The sequence below is a fragment of the Oryctolagus cuniculus genome, chromosome 3, assembly GCF_051225735.1.
Source record: "Oryctolagus cuniculus isolate XC-2025 breed Fujian yellow rabbit chromosome 3, ASM5122573v1, whole genome shotgun sequence".
Lineage (NCBI taxonomy): Eukaryota > Metazoa > Chordata > Mammalia > Lagomorpha > Leporidae > Oryctolagus > Oryctolagus cuniculus.
Window position 1 is genome coordinate 163,864,596 of NC_142869.1, and position 16,571 is coordinate 163,881,166.

At 52.2% G+C, this 16,571-nt stretch overlaps 1 protein-coding gene across 1 annotated transcript; it reads right to left on the reverse strand.

Moving 5' to 3' along the window:
- Positions 1-10,432: 10,432 nt before the first annotated feature.
- Positions 10,433-13,594, reverse strand: GCC1 (GRIP and coiled-coil domain containing 1). Its single transcript, NM_001171279.1, has 2 exons — positions 12,563-13,594; positions 10,433-11,728 (listed from the first exon to the last, which is right to left on the reverse strand). Exons 1-2 carry the CDS (start codon positions 13,592-13,594, stop codon positions 10,433-10,435), a joined length of 2,328 nt encoding a protein of 775 aa, NP_001164750.1.
- Between the last annotated feature and the right edge of the window lie 2,977 nt (positions 13,595-16,571).

Here is a 16,571-nt window from a genome sequence, read left to right on the forward strand (position 1 = left end):
GGACCCTTGTCACAAGGGGAACCAGCACACATTGTCATCACCATCCTAATCTCTGCAGTTCAGGAAGATAAATCCAGTGCAAACTGGAACACTGGAATAGCTAATCTGCTACACATCCTCCTGCCCAGACTCACCACTGCCACTCCTCTGCGTAGCTGATACCGGTTGGTAAGAGTCCTGCAAAGCTTGATCCAAATCCACTTTCACTTTGGCTCCCTGATTCCTTGAAGATCCCTCCCTTGTATTCCTCCACTATGGCACTTTATCCTGTGCTTAACATTGGGAGGATGCATTTCTAATGTCTAGCATAGTGCTGGGAAGGGAATAGGGGCTCCCTGTATTTTTTGAATGGGTGGAGAAACAGTAACATGAAAACAGTAACATGCAAAAAGTTCAGGGTACTCAGCTTCCTGCTAATGCAGCCCACGGTATGCACTGGTGGTGGCTCTGGTACGTGGGTCCCTGCCACCCACTTGGGAGGCCTGGATTAGGCTTCCTACTCCTGGCTTTGGTATTAGCCTAGTTCCAGCTCTTACAGGCATTTGGGGAATAAATAAGCAGATGGGAATGCTCTCATTCTTCACTCTTGCTCTGTCTCTGCCTCTTAAATAAATATATTTTTTAAGTTCACGGAAAAATGGAATTGAAAATGTTTATTTTGGTGCCAAAAGATTTTTGAAATCTGTCGCTCCCCCTCTTCGTGGAGGAACGACACAGGACCCTGCGCTGTTCTTCTGTCTGCTCGGCCCTCCCCGGGTTTGCTGCTGGTTCTTCCCGGGTTGGTGATTAGGCTTCCTACTCCTGGCTTTGGTATTAGCCTAGTTCCAGCTCTTACAGGCATTTGGGGAATAAATAAGCAGATGGGAATGCTCTCATTCTTCACTCTTGCTCTGTCTCTGCCTCTTAAATAAATATATTTTTTAAGTTCATGGAAAAATGGAATTGAAAATGTTTATTTTGGTGCCAAAAGATTTTTGAAATCTGTCGCTCCCCCTCTTCATGGAGGAACGACACAGGACCCTGCGCTGTTCTTCTGTCTGCTCGGCCCTCCCCGGGTTTGCTGCTGGTTCTTCCCGGGTTGGTGATTAGGCTTCCTACTCCTGGCTTTGGTATTAGCCTAGTTCCAGCTCTTACAGGCATTTGGGGAATAAATAAGCAGATGGGAATGCTCTCATTCTTCACTCTTGCTCTGTCTCTGCCTCTTAAATAAATATATTTTTTAAGTTCACGGAAAAATGGAATTGAAAATGTTTATTTTGGTGCCAAAAGATTTTTGAAATCTGTCGCTCCCCCTCTTCGTGGAGGAACGACACAGGACCCTGCGCTGTTCTTCTGTCTGCTCGGCCCTCCCCGGGTTTGCTGCTGGTTCTTCCCGGGTTGGCTACCGTCCCTTCCACCTCCTAAGTTTCCTATCTGAGTCACGGCACCATTATGTCGCTCCCCCTCTTCGTGGAGGAACGACACAGGACCCTGCATTGTTCTTTCGTCTGCTCGGCCCTCCCAGGGTTTGCTGCTGGTTCTTCCCGGGTTGGCTACCGACCCTTCCACCTCCGTGGAAGGGCGGTTCCCCCTAGCCACTTTCCCCACTTCCGCGGGGGAGCGGCACACCGCCGGCCGGCTCTCTCAGGGGCTGCACAGGTGTTCCTTCAGATAGATGTTCCTGGTGCATGTTGTCTCTCTCCTCCTTTATAGTCCTCTCCACCAATCCCAACTCTGCTACCCACACACCGAGTACGCTGCTCTCCTCCAATCAGGAGCAGCTCCTGCAGCTTGTCAAGTTGGTGAGAGGCAGCTGGGTAGAAGCTGTTTCCTCCTCTCCCAGTGCCATATTGTGGGAGAGCAGATGCATAGAATAAGTCTTAATTCCAGTAACTTAGTCTAGTCCGAGTTGCTCCCAGTTGCTCCCCACAAAATCTATCATAGTTTATTTGGTAATGCATATTAACCATGAACTTTTTGAAGACTCACCTCATATGCATGGATTTTTAAAAATTTTTTGCTCCAAAATAACCATCTCTTTAATGCCATTTTTCCATGAACCTTTGCAGGGGTCCTCCTATGGATCTAACGTTCCAGGCTTCACCTAAGCTGGTAAAATTTTGGCCCATAAACACTAGCACTCATAGGTGAGAATTCCTGGGTAAGTTATCCTTAGGTGGCTGAGTCAGTAGCACCATCCTTCTGTTCTGTCTTTGAGAGACCCAGAGCTGTGGCAGGAGAGGAGAGGGAAGACTCACACACCAGTGGAGCTGCTGCCTGCAGCCACAACTCTCAGTGACTGCACTGCTCTGCTGGCCCAGGCCTCAGTGCACAAACTCACCATACATCTGCCTTCCATCCACCACTACTCATCACTGCAGACAGGAGCCTCTACATCACTCACTCTTAAGCCCACTTGGGATAGAGCCCCTTGGTGCTTTGTGTGTCTAGGTCTCCTCTTCTGTTAAGGGGAGGAACACAGCCAGTCTCCAATACCCTCTTCAGATCTAACATTCTGTGGTTCCATAAATACACACTTCATCAATGTCAAACCTATGATGAGTTTGCATGATACAGGCCATTGATCTTTGCTTTTTTTTTTTTTAAGATTTATTTATTTATTTGAAAAGTAGAGTTACAAAGAGGCAGAGGCAGAGAGAGAGGTCTTCCATCCACTGGTTCACTCCACAGATGGCCGCAACGGCTGGAGCTGCGCCAATCCAAAGCCAGGAGCCAGCAGCCGCTTCTGGGTCTCCCACGTGGGCACAGGGGCCCAAGGACCTGGACCATCTTCCACCGCTTTCCCAGGCCAGAGCAGAGAGCTGGATTGGAAGTGGAACAGCCAGGACTCAAACTGGTGACCATATAGAATGTTGGCACCACAAGTGGCAGCTTTACCCTCTATGCCACAGCACCGGTCCCCTCTGCTCTTTTTCTGTGTGTGATGCACTTCGTCACCTCAGCCATGATGAAGGTCAGATTATCATTCATGAACAGGCTCAAATCCTGAGCCTGTCATCACCCTGGATCAATCTGTCTCCTCGCCTTCATCGGATCCACTCACCATCCCACTCTCAGCATACAGTCCTCCTGATCCTGCAGTGTGGATGAGCATGTGTGTGAACCCCAACAGACTGTAAGCGACCTGAGAGCAGGAGTTGCCATTATACAGAAAGAGGAGCGAAGTGTAGCAGCAGTATCACCCATGGCAGGCCAGTGAACCCACTCTGGCTGGCGGATCAGGCTCTGATGCTCTGGGCCTCTTGGACAAGGGGGCCACTGTCACTTAAAAAGATGCCTGGGGTCACCTTTCTGGCTTGCACAGCATCCAGAGATGACCTGAGTCATCGTGATGGCTGGATGACCCCTGACATGCGTGCCTTGGGCCCCAGGTGTCTCCCAAGTATGGATCACTAATCACTGAAGACGCTGTTTCCGTCTGCAGCCACAGGACTCACAGCACCAGCCATCCACAAGTGCCGATCAAGGGGCCCGAGGGCCTCCCGGAAAGCTCACTGGTAAGATACAGAGGACAAGGACTGTGCCATTCTCATTCTTACTTCTAACAAGCAAGCATATCATGGCTGGTCCCTCCCCAGAAATCAGGTGCCAGCCTGAAGGACCACATCACAGGAAAAAAAAAAATCAACTTTTCTGTTTACGACGAAGCCTAGGCATCAGAGAGGGAATAATACTCCATTTGCCGAGAACTTTCCCGCAGCAGTTGAAGGACGTGAGGGGAATGGAAGATTCCTATAGCCCTTGCAAGATCAAATAATGGAGATACCTGCTCTCCCAACACTCCCAGGGAGAGGGAGCCCTTGAGCACAGGTTTACCCAACAGGAAGCTTACTGAGGGTCCTCATCAACAGTAAGACTTGAGGCCCTAAGTTTGACTCTGCAATAAAGCCTTAGGCACCTGCCACATCCTTTATCCTTCTCTTCTCAGTGAGCTTCCTGTTGGTTCTGAACAGGATGCCCTGACAGGGCCAGGTCTAGCTCTCCTATTCCTCTACCAACCAAGGGGAGCTATTTACCTTAAGTTAATTCTGGTTATATTGAAAGAGACCTAGAGAAACAAAGTTGACCCATTATTATGCCTCTAGAGAAAATCAGCCAGAAAGCAGCACAAAGCAGAAAGCAATACTAGCAAACACTAAATTTCTTCCTCTCAAGGAACAAGATTTCTATTCCCCAGTCTCTTGCCCATTTATCCAGCTACTTACTGAGCACCTACTATGCGCCAGGCTATGAAACATCCTGAGAGCAAAGATGAATGGGGTATGATCTTGATAGATTCAGCTAGGATCACACTAGAGGGCTGGCATAAGGCGGGGGGACTGTACACATGGCACAGTGTGCCTAGGACCCTAATTTGAAAAGCTTCAATCCCCCAGGTGCTAAAAAATACAGGGATTTTGGCCGGTGCTGCGGCTCAATAGGCTAATCCTCCACCTAGCGGCGTTTTAGTCTAGAACACCGGGTTCTAGTCCCGGTCGGGGCGCCAAAGTCTGTCCCGGTTGCCCCTCTTCCAGGTCAGCTCTCTGCTGTGGCCAGGGAGTGCAGTGGAGGATGGCCCAAGTGCTTGGGCCCTGCACCCCATGGGAGACCAGGAGAAGCACCTGGCTCCTGCCTTCGGATCAGCATGGTGCACTGGCTGCAGCGCGCCGGCCATGGCGGCCATTGGAGGGTGAACCAATGGCAAAAGGGAAGGCCTTCCTCTCTGTCTCTCTCTCTCACTATCCACTCTGCCTGTCAAAAAAATAAAAAATACAGGGATTCAGAAAAAAAAGAAAAAGACAGCTAAAACAGCATGGCCCCTAGACTCAACCCCCACCTCAGCAGAATGAAGCTTTGTGTTGGGCAGATGGCCCAGTGGAGCAAACATGGGGCCAGCACAGGATGCCCCAAAGGGCCTGCAACATGACCCAGACTGAAGTGCTCAGTTCTGAAGGCCTAGTAGCTGTTGAGCACATGCAAAGACATTAGATCCTACTCTAAATACTAACTCCTAAGATATTTTGTGAAATGTGTAATCTACATGAAAAATGGATATTCATATAATGAGAAGGCACAGGTCAGCATTTAACACAGCAGTTAAGACAAGCGTGTCCTATATCCAGACGTCAGGGTTTGAGTCTGGGTTCTGCCTGATTCCAGCTCCCTGCTAATGTGCACCCTCAGCAGGTGATGGCTAAAGTACCTGGGTCCCTGCCACCCATGTGGGAGACTCAGATTGAGTTCCAGGCTCCTGGCATCAGCCTGGCCCAACCTGGCCCAGCCCCACCCAAGCTGTTGCAGCCATTTGAGGAGTGAACCAACAGGCAAAAGACCTCCCTTTCTGTCCCTCTGTCTGCCTTACAAAGGAATTTTAAAAAACATTTAAGGGCCAGCACCATGGTGTATCTGGGAAAGTTACCACTTGAGACACTGGCAGTCCAAATTAGAGTGCTACATCGAGTTCCAGCTGCCCCACTTCAGATCCAGCTCCCTGCTAATTCATGTGGGAAAGCGGATGATCCAAGTGCTTGGACCCCTGCCACCCATGTGGGAGACCCAGATGGAGTTCCAGGCTCCTGGCTTCAGCCTGGCCCAGCCCTGGCCATTGTGGCCATTTTGGGAGCGAACCAGGGAAGATCTCTGTGTCTTTCCCTTTCCATTACTCTGCCTTTCAAATAAATAAAAAATCATTTTAAAAAATACTTACAGCTGGGGTCAGTGTTGTGTCATATAGCTGGTAAAGCTGCCGCCTGCAGTGCTGGCATCCCATATGGGCACCAGTTTGAGTCCTGGCTGTTCCTCTTCCAATCCAGCTACCTGCTGATAGCCTGGAAAGGTGGTTGAGGATGGGCCAAGTCCTTAGGTGCCTGCACCCAGGGAGACCTGCAAGAAGCTCCTGGCTCCTGGCTTCAGAGAGGCCTAGCTCCAGCCACTGCGGCCATTCAGGGAGTTAACCAGTGGACCGAAAACATCTCTCTCTCTCTCTGCCTCTGCCTCTCTGTATCTCTGCCTTTCAAATAAACAAATCTTTAAAAAAACATAAAGTTGGGACCTGCGCTATGGCAGTGGGTTAACGCCCTAGCCTGAAGTGCCGGAATCCCATATGGGCGCCAGTTCAAGACCTGGCTACTCCACTTCCAATCCAGCTCTCTGCTGTGGCCTGGGATAGCAGTAGAGGATGGCCCAGGTCCTTGGGCCCCTGCACTCACGTGGGAGAGCCAGAGGAAGCTCCTGGCTTCAGATCGGCACAGCTCCGGCCATTGCAGCCAATTGGGGAGTGAACCAGCGGATGGAAGACCTCTCTCTCTCTCTCTGCCTCTGCTCCTCTCTCTGTGTAACTCTTTCAAATAAATAGATCTTTAAAATATACATAAAGTTGTATTAGTATTCAAATTCATTCTTCCAGATATGCAATGGTACCTTTTGGTCCCCCATCAGTAGACCATAGAAATAGATGACTTCACACTACTCCAGAGATGACCTTCTTGATAAAATCAAGGAACAGGGCTGGGGCTGGCACTGTGGCATAGTAGGCTACACCTCTGCCTGCAGCTCCAGCACCCCATAGGGGCACCGGTTTAAGTCCTGGCTGCTCCACGTCCGATCCAGCTCCCTGCTAATGCTCCTGGGGTAGCAGTGGAAAATGGTCCAAATGCTTGGGCTCCTGCACTCATGTGGGAGACAATGAAGCTCCTGCCTCCTTGCTTTGGCCTGGTCCAGCTCTAGCTACTGTGGCCATTTGGGAAGTTAACCAGCAGGTGGAAGACCTCCTTCTGTGTCTCTCCCTCTCTTTCTCTGTAACTCTGCCTTTCAAATAAAATAAATCTTTTAAAAAAAATTTTAAAAAAACAGGGATTTCCTTCTTAGGAGGGTCACTGGCCTGTATTTTCCTGGGCTCCCCTCACCACAGGTTTATCAGAACTTTTTTTTTTTTTTTTTTTTTTGACAGGCAGAGTGGACAGAGAGAGAGACAGAGAGAAAGGTCTTCCTTTGCCATTGGTTCACCCTCCAATGGCCGCCGCGGTCAGCGCGCTGCGGCCGGCGCACCGCGCTGATCCGATGGCAGGAACCAGGAGCCAGGTGCTTTTCCTGGTCTCCCATGGGGTGCAGGGCCCAAGCACCTGGGCCATCCTCCACTGCACTCCCTGGCCACAGCAGAGGGCTGGCCTGGAAGAGGGGCAACCGGGACAGAATCCGGCGCCCCGACCGGGACTAGAACCCGGTGTGCCGGCGCCGCTAGGCGGAGGATTAGCCTAGTGAGCCGCGGCGCCGGCCAGGTTTATCAGAACTTTTGATTTTTACAGATCATTCAGGAGATCTGGGTCCTAGGAAAAAAAAAAAAGTTATTAATTATTCAAACTCACATAAAACTGACTTGTAACAAGAGCTCTTTTCTGATCTTTGGTGTGAAACAGCTCCCCTGCTAGTAAGCAGCTTCCGAGAAACTAGGAGGTAGTCAGTTGCCACTGAACAGAGGGCCACCTGGGACAAGGTCCCTTCTTCCCCAGCCATGAAACAGCCCCCTAAATTTCTCAGTGCATAGCACTCCTGCAGTACTCCACATTGCCCTCTGCTGGGAGACAGCACAGACAGCAGTAAGGGCCCAGATTCATGACATGAGTTTGAGTCCCAATCCTGCCATTCCAGGCTCTAGGCCTCAGCCAATCCACTTCATCTTGCCAAGCCTGTATTTCTCATCTGCAAAACAAGTAACGCTTCACAACATTGTTGGGAGAAGTAAAATACACAGAAAATGCCAGCAGTCTGCCTCGTAGCAGGCATTTGACCCACAGTCGTGATTTTCCTTTTGTTTACAGCAATGTTCCTGATTAAGGAACACTGGATTTAAATCCGGAAGGCTTCAGTTTGATTCCCAATTCTGCCTTTTAACATTCTGGCGGGGGGTGGGGGGGGTGGGGGTGGGGGTGGTGAATCTGTTTCTTCTCCCCAGAGATCCCCCTCTGATTTGTGTGGCAATAATAAGTTCAGTCTCATTAGCTGATTGACATACCTCATATATTTTTTTTCTTTGTTTAAGATTTATTTATTTATTTGAAAGGTAGAGCTAGAGAGAGAGAGAGAGAGAGAGAGAGAGAGAGAGAGATCCTCCATCTGCTGATTTACTCCCTAAATGGTCACAATGGCTGGGGCTGGGCCAGGCCAAAGCCAGGAGCCAGGAGCTTCTTCCATGTCTTCCATGTGGATGCAGGGGCCCAAGCACTTGGGCCATCATCCACTGCTTTCCCAGGCACATTAGTAAAGAGCAGGATTCAGAGTGGAACAGCCGGGACTCGAACCAGCACCCATGTAGGATGCTGGCATTGCAGGTGGCAGCTTTACCCAGTATACCACAACATTGGCCCCACTTCATATACTGTCCCAGAACCAGGGACGACTGACTGCTTCTGATCTCAATTCTGTCTTCCACTCCCCCTCTTTTTCCTCAGAGGATCTACTACAGGTAAACCAGTCAAGTGACTAGAAAGCTCCTTTCAGGGAACAGGATGAGGAGACAAAGAATTTTGCATTAGTACATCTGTATTGAAGTTCTGTTTCCAGGTTCTAAGTGTCACTAAGTATAGGAAGAGATCAAGTTTTTTAGTTTTACTTGGGAGCACTCATGGCCTTACCACATATCTGAATATTTAAAATTATTAATCCAGAAATTGACTTGCTTCTTTACCTGTTTGACATCTTCTCAAAGTTGAAAGCACAGAATTATCAAAGCTAGGAAGATAACTGTGAGACTGTGGATCTTTGTATTTTGTCCACAACCACCTAGAAACAACAACAGTCATAACATGCCTCACCTTTAGAGGGAGCTAGGTGGGGAAGTAAGGAAGCCTATTACTAATAGTTCAGCTTGATGTCCTCTGACACTTTTCCAGGATACCAGAATCCTGACTTTAATGCATTCATAAACAGATCACTTCTAGAGTCTGAAGCCCCCCACTCTATGAGGAAACTTTTTCCAATGTAGCTGGACACACACATACACATACACACCCAATTCCAGGTTAAGACATGTGTGAGGTACTCCTCCTTGTGTTGAAACTAATGGATTAATATAATGAAACGCTATTTCCAGTCTTTCATTCACCATTTACACTCACCCGCTATGTGTCCAGATACAGATACCATTAAGGAAACACGTAAGTGTAGTCACTCAGGTTTAATGATCCCATGGTTTGTTATTATGATTTGAACATATCACCTTTGTTCCATAAAGCCTGCTCATTGTGGACAATCCAGGTCACCTAGCCTTCCATTCAGAACATTCAACCCAAGCCTTCTACAACCCAAAACCCCACAAAACAGACCACCACGGCGAAAGAGACGTTGTTAGTCCAGTTATTGGCGAAGCATTAATCTTCAGGGTGCTAAGACCTTTTTAACCAGGGAGAGGAAATGGGAGAAAAGGAAATAATGGGAGGATTGAGTTTTCTGAGCACCTGCTTTCTAGACTGCCTAAATAACAAGTTGTCTTTCCTTAAAGAGCAGGATTAATCTATTTATAACCAGCACTACATGACTCTCATGCCAGAAAGGACCCCAGCCCAGCTTCAGCTGGACTTCGATCACTTCCTCCTAGGGTCTCCACAGTCTTCCAGAATCTTCTACTGCAAACCCTCCTCCTTTTCCCTCTCCCCACAGAGGCAGAAACAGCTGGGAGCAAATCCCAGGGTGAACTCCTGGCATCCAGGCAGGACCAGAGTGTACCATTTGGATGCCCTCCCCACTGAGAAGCTAGGATTTTATATCTTAAAGAAAGTTCAACACTGAGAAGACAGTGAAGTCATTCACTCACAACCTCAGGTCAAGCAAGAGATCTATTTTAACCCTCCCCTGGCCAAAAGCAGGTCACTTTACATAGACTGCCAAGGCAGTGCCTAGGCCCTTACTAAACCAAGCTTCCTAGTTCCAAGATGAAATCATTATTGACCCTTTGGACTAGCAATCTGTCACCATTTCCAAACTCCTGGTCCCTTTCCACACTGGCTTTAGGTCCCCAGAGAATTGGGGCAGCAGTGGACCACATTCAGAATGTGATGACGAGTAAACTGTCACTGTGCATGTTTAGAAATTAACTGATCTCCCTTTGGAGTCACATTCACTCCTAGCTCTGAACTAGGAGCATAGTATTTTTAAAAACATCTTATTTTAAAGATTCGCACCCTTCCCTGACTCTTGCACTCTTAGTCCTAACCTTACCTCCCTCTTCCCCTCAGATACACACCAACAGAAGCTCAACCTCTCCAGGATCTCTAGGGCCCCGGGGCAAAGCAGCATTAACGGCATTTGGCAGAAGACCCCGCCCCACACTGAAGAGTCCTCCCAGTTCAACACAGTAAAGACACGGATGAGAATGGGAGGGAAGCAGCAGTAGAAACCAGAGCCTGCCCCTTCCCACATAAGAGAGGCACAGAAATGTCAAGAGTTAGTGAAAACGGTATCATCTCTTGCCAGAGGGCCACCAGCTACCGCTGGCTGGGAGCCGCATTATTGCTTGTTTCTCCTCTGGACTGAAGTGCAAGATAGTCAGGATGGCCGTGAGCGTCTGCTGGCGGCCCAGGCTGTCGGGCAAGGTCAGGAAGCGGTAGATGATGTTCTTGAGGTACTCCAGGTTGGCGCCCTCCCTGCTCTGGTCCCTGGTATTCTTTTCAATGTGGCTCTGCAGGGCTCCCACCTCCTCGCGGTGTCGCTCCCCCTCTTCCAGCAGCCGGTCCTGCAGCTGATGCACCTCCACCTCCAGCCTGTGTTTCTGCTTCTTCAGCGACGTGATCTCCACCTCCTTGCGGGCCAACTGCTCGGCGTACAGGAAGAACGTGGGCTCGTTGCCCGCAGCAAGCTGCAGTGCTTGGGTCAGGCTATCTGGGGCAGATGGGTCGGCGGGGTCCCCAGGAGCCCCGGCCCCCACCGGGCTTCTGCGCCCTGGCAGCCCAGAAGACAAGGCCACGGCGCGCAGCTGCTCCAGCTCCAGGTCCTTCTCGGCCAGCACGGCCAGGGCCCGGTCCCGCTGCTTGTGCAGCTCCTCCTCCAGTTTCAGCGTGCGGTCCCTGAAGTCCAGCCGGCTGCGCTCCAGCTCGTGCCGGTGCAGCTGCTGCAGCCGGGCCAGCTCCTGCTTCCAGGCCTCTGCCTCCCCCTGGTGCTGCCGCTCCAGCTCCTCACACGACAGCCGCAGGGAGATGTACTTCTCCTTCAGCTCAGCAAGCTGCTCCTGGGCGGCCTCCAGCTCCTTCGCCACGTTGCCATCTTTGGCGTTCTTGCTCTTGAGGACAACCTGGGCCCTCATCTTATACCGTTCGAATTCTTCCTTCAGCTGCTTCAGCTCCTGCTGGTAGTAGAGCGCAGAAGCCTTCTCCCCATCAGTGGCATCTGAGCTGCCCACCGTGTCCAGGTCACAGAGCTTCTCCACATCCAGGGTCACCTGGCTCTTCCTGGCGGCCACCTGCAGCAGCCTCTTCAGCTTCTCCATCTTATCCCTGAGGACGTTGACGTCCAGGCTGGACTCCTCCCCGTGGCTGTCTAGAGGGGACCGGCTGGAGGCTGCCAGGGCCAGGGTCTTGTTCTCCAGGTCCAGCTGCAGAACGCGCTCCTTCAGCTTCTGGATGGCCAGCTGGTCCTTCTGCTTTGCCTTCTCGTACGTGCCCAGCAGCTCAGACACCTCAGATATCTGATTCTCCAGGGACGCCACCCTCTGCTCTTCCACCTGAGACTGCTGGCGGAGCTGATCTTCCGCAAGGGCTGTCTGCCAAAGACAAGACCAGAATACGGTCAGAAAAGTCACAAAGCCCCATGGCAAACTTTGTGTGCGTGTGTCCGGGGAGGAGGGCGACCGAGGGGAGCGTTTGGGGATTTTTCCGTTGATGCAGGATCCAACAGAAGTTCCTCTACCTGCTTGGGTTCTGCCCCCAAATACATATCATCTCAAACGATATGAAGCACCTCTGCACACCTGCTGTCACTCTGCTTTAGCGCTTCCACTTTCTCCTATCAGCTCACACCCAGCTTTGCTGTCTATCATATGTCACCTCACCCCGAACCCTATCATGAAATTACAGGACTTTGCTTTTCTCTTTCTCTATTCCTGGAAGTACAAAACTGAGTTGGATCTCCCTCCACCTGGACAGCAGACACTGTCATGACAGACAAACCTTGACAGAAAGCAATTACCATGGTTTATTTCTTCTGGGAAAATCCCTCTAGCTGCCTTCAGCTACCCTGCCCATGGGTACACAGCTACAGGCACACACTCGCTCTTTCACTGCACAGCGGCCGCTCGATGGCAGCTCGGAGAGCAGCTGGTACAGTGCCAACGCCCAGCAGCTCAGAGGGGCCTGGCTCCGACCCAGCCTAGGCTCGGAAACTCCACATCCTGTTGCAAGCACACTCCCAGGAGCTGGTCAACACCACCGCAGGAAAGGCTTTTCCAGGGCTCCCTGGTGCAACTTTTCAAGTAGCAGCAAAAATAACAGTGCAGCCACTTAGTTCTAAGTACCAAAGGAGGAGGGAAAAAGAAAACCCCTTTTATCTCGCACTTCAAGCGAAATGACGGATATGTGAAGGAGATGAGGATAATTACCTTTCTCATTTCCTGCTGCAGCTGAGCCTGGAAATGGCTCTTGAGGCGAGCGGCCTCTTCCTGAAGCTCTTGGAGCCGGGGGTCCGGTCGATTCTTCTCCTCTCGGATGGCCTGCAGTTCACCTTTCAGCTCCTCCACCTGCCGGCTCAGCTGCTTGGTCTGCAGTTCGAAGCCTTCCATCTGCTCGGCTGCATAGGCCCGCCCGGCCAGGGCTTCCCGCGTCTCTTCCAGCCGAAGCTCCAGGTCCTGACGCTGGGTCCTCTCCTCCTGCAGCAGCTTCTGGAGCTCCCGGAGCATCAGGGCATGGTCACTCTGCTCCTGGGCCCTATCATGCTGCTGCGTGATCAGCCGGGCTTTGGTTTCGGCTATCTGCTCCTGCAGCCCCTTCAATTCTCCCTCCAGGCGGCCCCTCTCCTCTTCCGCCTTCTTATTGGCATCCTCTAGGTCCTGTTTCATCTTCTTCTTGTCGGCCAGGTAAGAAGCCTCCATGCGGGACTTCTCCTGGGTGACTGTAGCCAAAGAGCTGGTCAAAGTAGCCAGCTGAGTCTTCAGCTGGTGCAACCTCTTGTCCACCTCCCCACCTGCAAACGGCCCATCCCCACTGCTGCTGCTAACGCCGCTCTCCGACCCACTGGCCTCTTCCGACTTCGCAGGCGGTGGTCCGCGGGCCGGTCTGTCATCTTCTACCCCAAACTCACCCTTGATGCTGCTCAGACTGGCCGCAGTGTCCAGGCTGGTGGCGGTGCCGGTGCTATCCTCGCTGTGAGTGGAGCACCGGTCATCCACAGAGTCAGAGAAGGTGAGGCCTGGAGGCTGGACACCTGCGAGGCCCACATCCGCCTCGTGGGATACCGACAGCACCTTGATGCTGGCCTCCAGCGCCTCCTTCTCCTTCAGCAAGCTTTTGTAGGCGCGGACCACGTCCTTGAGCCTGGCCTGGTACTGGAGGAGCTGCTTCTTCTGAGACTCGATGGTTTCCAGCAGGTCCTTCTTGCTCGGGCCGCCCCCAAAATTCATCCCAAACTTCTCCATGGGGGCTGTGACCGAGCTGCTCCACGTCAGCGTTCCAGCAGTCCAGGAGAGCGACGAGACGACGCGGGCGGAGCCAGCAGGCGACGAGGAAAAGGTTGTCCCGCCGCGGCCGCACAGCTGCTCCACAGAGGTGTCCAAGCCCGGATGCGGGGTGGCGGGGCCGCCGGACAGAGGCCAGGGGGGCGGGAGCGGGTCCGCTCCTGGAGGCGGGGCGACGCTGGCGCGACAGGAGCTCCCGGCCTGGGAGCGCCCGCGCTAGCCTCGAAGCTGCTCCGCCCTCTCCGCTCCTCCGGGCCTCATCGGCCCGGCCCCGGCCGGCCCCCTCGGCCCACGGTTGGCTACAGGTTTATGCCGCGGGTGGCTCCATCTCGACTTCTTAACTACCGCAACCGGCCGACCACAGAGCTTCCGGGTCCGCAGGAAGTGACGCCAGCGCGTCGCCCTAGGCTCCGCCCCTACCGGCCGCGAGGTGGGCGGGGCTCCTTTAACTGTGGGTGGGAGCCGGCCCCGGAGAAGTGCCGCCGGGAACCGCGGGGGCCGGGGCTTGCGGAGAGCGAAGGAAAGGAAGTTGAGGACCAGAGAGCGCAGTTGGTTTGCCCTTGGGCTGCGATCCGCGACCGACAGGGGGCGACGTTGCACTGCATTCTTAACAAACACTCCAGTGACCCATGCGTCCAGCAACAAGGACTTGGGGCTCAGGACCTGTGTCCCTAAAGGCCAACAATAAATGTTCCAGTTAGGGCTACGAACACTGCAGCCCTTCCTAACACGGCACGTGGCACCTAGCTGGCCTATGGAATGCACATGGCACCTTACCATAGTTCCGTTGAGTTTAGTCAACGAATATTGATAGAGGACACCCTGCCGCCATGAGGTTCATCCTGAATGCGAACTATACGCCGGGAACCTCACAAGAAAATTGTTATTTATGGGCGGGCATTGGGGCACAGAAGCTTAAGCGGCCGCTTGGGATACCCGCATCCACTATGTGAGTGCAGGTTGAGTCCCCGCTTCTTCGCTTACCACCCAGTTTCCTGCTAATGCCCTTCTGGAAGGCAGCAGAAAGTAGCCCAGGTCGCTGGGTCCCTGAGACCTGGATAAGAGTTCCTGGCTCCTGGCTTTGGTCTGACTGGTTCCTGGCTGTTGCAGGCATTTGGGGAGTGAAGCAGCAGATGGAAAAATCTTTCCCTTCTCTGTCTCTCCCTCTAGGTCACTTCGCCTTTCGAAGAAAGGAAGGCAGGAAGCAGGATTTTGCTATTTATTCTCCTGTGCAGATACATTAGCACTGTTTTACAGATGGGACATAAGGCACAGAGGTAAAGTAAGGGGCGGCGCTGTGGCATAGCAGGTGATGCTGCCCATTAGAATCCTGGCTGCTCCACTTGAGATCCAGCTCCCTGCTAATGTGCCCACACTCACGTGGGAGACCCAGGAAAAGTTCCTGGCTCCTGGCTTCTCATCAGCCCAGCTCCAGCCATTGTGGCCATGTGGGGAGTAAACCAGTGGATGGAAGACCTCTCTCTCCTTGTCTCTACCTCTCTCTCTCTCTCTCTTTTTTTATTTGGCAGAATTACAGACAGTGAGAGAGGGACAGAGAGAAAGGTCTTCCTTCCATTGGTTCACTTCCCAAATGGCTATGATGGACAGAGCTGTGCCCATCCGAAGCCAGGAGCCAGGGCTAGCCTCCACTGCTTCCCCAGGCCACAGCAGAGAGCTGGACTGGAAGAGGAGCAACTGGGACTAGAACCGGCACCCATATGGGATGCCGGCACCACAGGCGGAGGATTAACCTAGTGAGCCACAGCGCTGGCCCCGTAACTCTTTCAAATAAAATAAATTTAAAAAAAAATAAAAAAGGAACTCAGAATCAAGTGAGAAAACAGACATGCAAAGAAGTCCTGCTATCATACCAGGACGAGTGGGTATATTCAAAATGCAAGGGAAGAGACGGGAGCCCTGTCTAGGGAATGCACAGAGGGCTCTCAGGGAAACCTCTGGAATTTGAAAGACAAGCAGGGACAAAGGAAACCAGCACTTGGGGCAGGTGGGAAAGTTCCATCAAGCTCTGGGGCATCAGTGTCTGACTCACCTTGAAGAGCCATCTTCAAGGCAGTAGCTGAGGACATGTGGAGGTGACAACAGTAGGTGACAACCCAACCAAAGGCATTTAGATTTTATCATAGGTAGTATTAAATGAGAGGACTTTAAGCTGAAGAGCAAGGCATTATCAAACATTATCAAGACTCCTATGATAGGGCCAGCTGGTGGGACGTTGGGCTAAGCAGCCATCTTCAGTGCCGGCATCCCATATGAGTGCTGATTATAGTCCTGGCTGCTCCACTTCCAATCCAGCTGCCTGCTAATGTGCTGGGAAAAGCAGAGCGGAAGATGGCCCAAGTACCTAGGCCCCTGCCACCAGATAGAGGTTTGTTTTTGTTTTTTGTTTTGTCTTTTGTTTTGTTTTGTTTTGTTTTTTGACAGTCAGAGTGGACAGTGAGAGAGACAGAGAGAAAGGTCTTCCTTTGCCTTTGGTTCACCCTCCAATGGCTGCCGCGGCCGGCGCGCTGCAGCTGGCGCACCGCACTGATCCGATGGCAGGAGCCAGGTACTTCTCCTGGTCTCCCATGGGGTGCAGGGCACAAGCACCTGGGCCATCCTCCACTGCACTCCCTGGCCACAGCAGAGAGCTGGCCTGGAAGAGGGGCAACCAGGACAGAATCCGGCGCCCCGACCGGGACTAGAACCCGGTGTGCCGGCGCCGCAAGGCAGAGGATTAGCCTGTTGAGCCACGGCGCCGGCTCAGATGGAGTACTCCTAGCTTTGTCCTGGCCCAGCCCCAGCCATTGCAGCCATCTGAGGAGTGAACCAACAGATGGGAGATCTCTCTCTCTCTCTATCCCTCCTCCCTCCCTCCCTTCCTCTCCCTCCTTCCCTCCCACTTCCCCCCTCTACTCTGCCTTTCAAGTAAATAAAAATA